This window comes from Condylura cristata, unplaced genomic scaffold (assembly GCF_000260355.1).
Source record: "Condylura cristata isolate star-nosed mole 26May11 unplaced genomic scaffold, ConCri1.0 scaffold00011, whole genome shotgun sequence".
Taxonomy (NCBI): domain Eukaryota; kingdom Metazoa; phylum Chordata; class Mammalia; order Eulipotyphla; family Talpidae; genus Condylura; species Condylura cristata.
Window position 1 is genome coordinate 7,736,111 of NW_004567112.1, and position 3,073 is coordinate 7,739,183.

Sequence of the window (3,073 nt, forward strand, 5' to 3'; positions counted from 1 at the left end):
AGGGGGCCTGCAAGGCGAAAGGGGGTGAGTAGTTCCCTTGGGCAGGGGTTTCTAGAAGACAAGGTGATGATCCTCATTGCTAGCTGACACTCACATCACAGATAAGCTCCAAATTCTCTCTTTCTCATACACATTCTGAAGACTAAAGAACACCTTGCAAATATTAACACACTCTCATTAGTTTCCATTATTAATAGACAGATTAACCCACAGGGTTATAATCTACTAGATATCATAAACTATGCCTATGATTTGTCTTAGTAAGATTACACAACACAATAAAATTCCTTAAATCATTTCAGAACAATGACTGTTCTACCTGGGAATCCTCTAACTTCACTCAATCACTCCATCCTCAGACTCGCTTGCGCCTGATGAGTTTATACTGCCTTGTTTTCACACCACCTCCCAGCTGGGGCAACTAATGCAGATTAACTTTGTCTGTTATAGCTGGATTCTTAGAGATCACAGCACTATACTCGGCACCAGGGCTCAGCCTGTTTTTAAGGCACATAAAAAGTTTGTACTGAGCAAACATCCCGTACATAAAAAAACAAGTATACTTTGCTATGTCATTTACAAGGTCCAAGTTTGGCTTGGACAATGACTGGAAGGAGATTATTTTTTCACTGTTCCCATTAAGTGGATCCATCATGGCAGTATCTGGCGTTAGCATGGTTTCAGGATTTGGGCAGTGTTAGGTCCTATAACATCTTGGCTACAGAAGGTGGATCTGAAAAAGTTAAAGGGGGAGAAAGGAAAATTAATATAATTCCACGGGTGAGTAGAGAAGACATAGGTCTTCTAATTTCATGAACAATTATTATTTTGTGAACACTTTTGCAAAGATAGAATTGATTTCTTTAATAATTCCTTTAATTGCAGAATTTCAAGGCAGATAAATTTTCTAACTAGTTTGCAAATTTCAAACTAGAAGTGTTTTTAAAATGCCATGTAAAAAGCTTAAATTTTATTTGAATATGCATGTGAAAAACAATACTTACTTGTACCCATATATTCCAGATTTATCTGTCACCGTTTCTGCTCCCAACTTATTCTGAGAATGTCCAAAGGAATGTTCCTTCCAACTGAACACTATACTTGTAACGTTTCCGACATTAACATCTGCATCAATTAATTTTGTGTAAGTCATTCCAGGCTCAAGTGTTCCACTGCCGAAAGAAAAAAAAAAAAAGAAATCAGACTCAGAAGCTTTCAGTGGTTACTTGCAAAGCTGAAGTGAGACACTTGTCTTTGTGTGGGTCATGGAAGGGAAGCAGGACTTGCTGGTGGGGGTTATTTTTTCTGTTTCTCGTTCATCAGCCATCAGTATCGTACAGTTTTGGAGCTTAAAAGTGTGAGGTCAGTGGGAAGTCTGATGAGTTGATTTTTGGAGGATGACTATCTTGATGAATTTTCCCTAATGAAAAATCTGGTCTTGGCTTTGTAGTGTCAGAAGCAGATTTTATCAACACCAAGAATGATCAAACTGTCAAAGACACATTAAATTCATACAAAACTGATCTGTAGACCAGAAGTCTGTTTATCAGCTGTCAGCAGCCAAATTCTTCCTTTTTATTAACTAAACACTGTGTACTTCTTTATCTATAGAGAAAGCTTAGTTAATTAAACTAGTGATCAAGAGATGTATTGGTGAACATAGCAAGAGACCAGAGAGAAGTGGATTATTTTGAAGCAGAAGGAAATTTGATCTGAACCAAAATTAGACCAGAATAGCCTTCTCGATTCCTGTTGTTTCTTTTGTCCATTCTTAATTTATTATCTCTTTCTTTCTAACTGGAAGAAAAGCACCATAAAAGAGAGACCCTTGTCTATATCCATGAGAACAACACACCTGGCATAAAAGACATTTAAGTGTTTTGACTAAAGATGAGCAACTAGACCAGCACATACTCATTGCTTGACTTCATCCCAAGACATCTTCAGGTTACCCTGAACCGAAATACTTAATTCTCCTCAAGAGGCCCCGGTAACTCCATCACAGCATTACAAACAGCAAGAGAAGTAGAGATGTTGGAGCATTCTCACCAATGTGAAAAGAACAAGAACTGCGCCTCTGACCTCACCTTCCTCACCTGTCCTCACCTGTCCCCACCTGTCCCAGCCGGAAGCCTTGTGTGCAGGACACAAGCTATACATCCTCAGGCAGTGTCAGAGCCACAGACCACAGGCCTCTGTGTTGAATGTGCTCAGAGGAACTGCTCACTGGACAGCAGGCAGAGTGTCATGTGCTTAGAGAGGGTGTTTGGAATAGGGAACAGCATGGGAGAGGTCAGGAAGAGAGAAAGAGTGGGCTCCACTAATGCTGGGGGCTCCCTCCGGGTAACTGCTGAGCTGAACAAAATCAACATGGGAGACAGTCCAGAAAGGAACCAGAGGACCCCAGTGTGGCCTCTCTCCCACTTAGGGCCTCTGCACCTATGTGCCTGGTCTCCTTATGCACCTGCATGTGTGTGAAGGGCAGGGATAAGGCCCTCCTGCACGACTGCCCCGAGACATGGCCCACATCACTGGGCAGCCGCTAGCTGACTGTGTGGCCGCGGTCTGGGGTAGCTCAGCCATTACGCCAAGCACCTGCACCGGAAGTCCTCCCTGTATGCGAGGCCAACACATCCTCTCCATTCCCCATGAAAATGGGGAGAGTCTCCCCTGGATTCTGCTCCTGCTGCCACTCTCACATAACCAATCATGCTTGTTTGTTTCTGCTAATAAGTAGCAAGAGGGCTCCATGACTCATCCTCCAGAGCGTCCCTGGGACATGCTGGTGTGTTCCTGGCCAGAAACCAGGACCTGCCATGGCCAGAGCTTGTGCTTACAGGCAGAGCTACACCAGGGCCAGGGGATTGAGCCAGTGCATCCCTCAACTCACAAGACAACCACCAAATCTCTGCTTCTTGTACCTTTGCCCAGTATTTAAAGATAAGAATATCACAGAAGGCCCCCCGCCCCCCAAAGTGGCTCAACGGGTTAAAGGGCAGAACTATGAAGCTCTCTGCAACCACTGCAGCACAAGCTCCCCCAGCCAGGGAGCTGACCCACAGGGTGCTTCCCT

General features: G+C 43.8%; 1 protein-coding gene across 1 annotated transcript in view; it reads right to left on the reverse strand.

The window, feature by feature from the left end:
* Positions 1-275: 275 nt before the first annotated feature.
* The window catches only part of PNLIPRP3 (pancreatic lipase-related protein 3), a 27,602-nt gene continuing 24,804 nt past the window's right edge, over positions 276-3,073 (reverse strand). Inside the window, exons 11-12 of the mRNA XM_004680411.2 lie at positions 1,005-1,172; positions 276-733 (exon numbers count right to left, since the gene is read on the reverse strand). Of these exons, the coding sequence (XP_004680468.1) occupies positions 670-733; positions 1,005-1,172 (232 nt within the window). The 3' untranslated portion in view covers positions 276-669. The remainder of the gene's footprint in view (positions 734-1,004; positions 1,173-3,073) is intronic.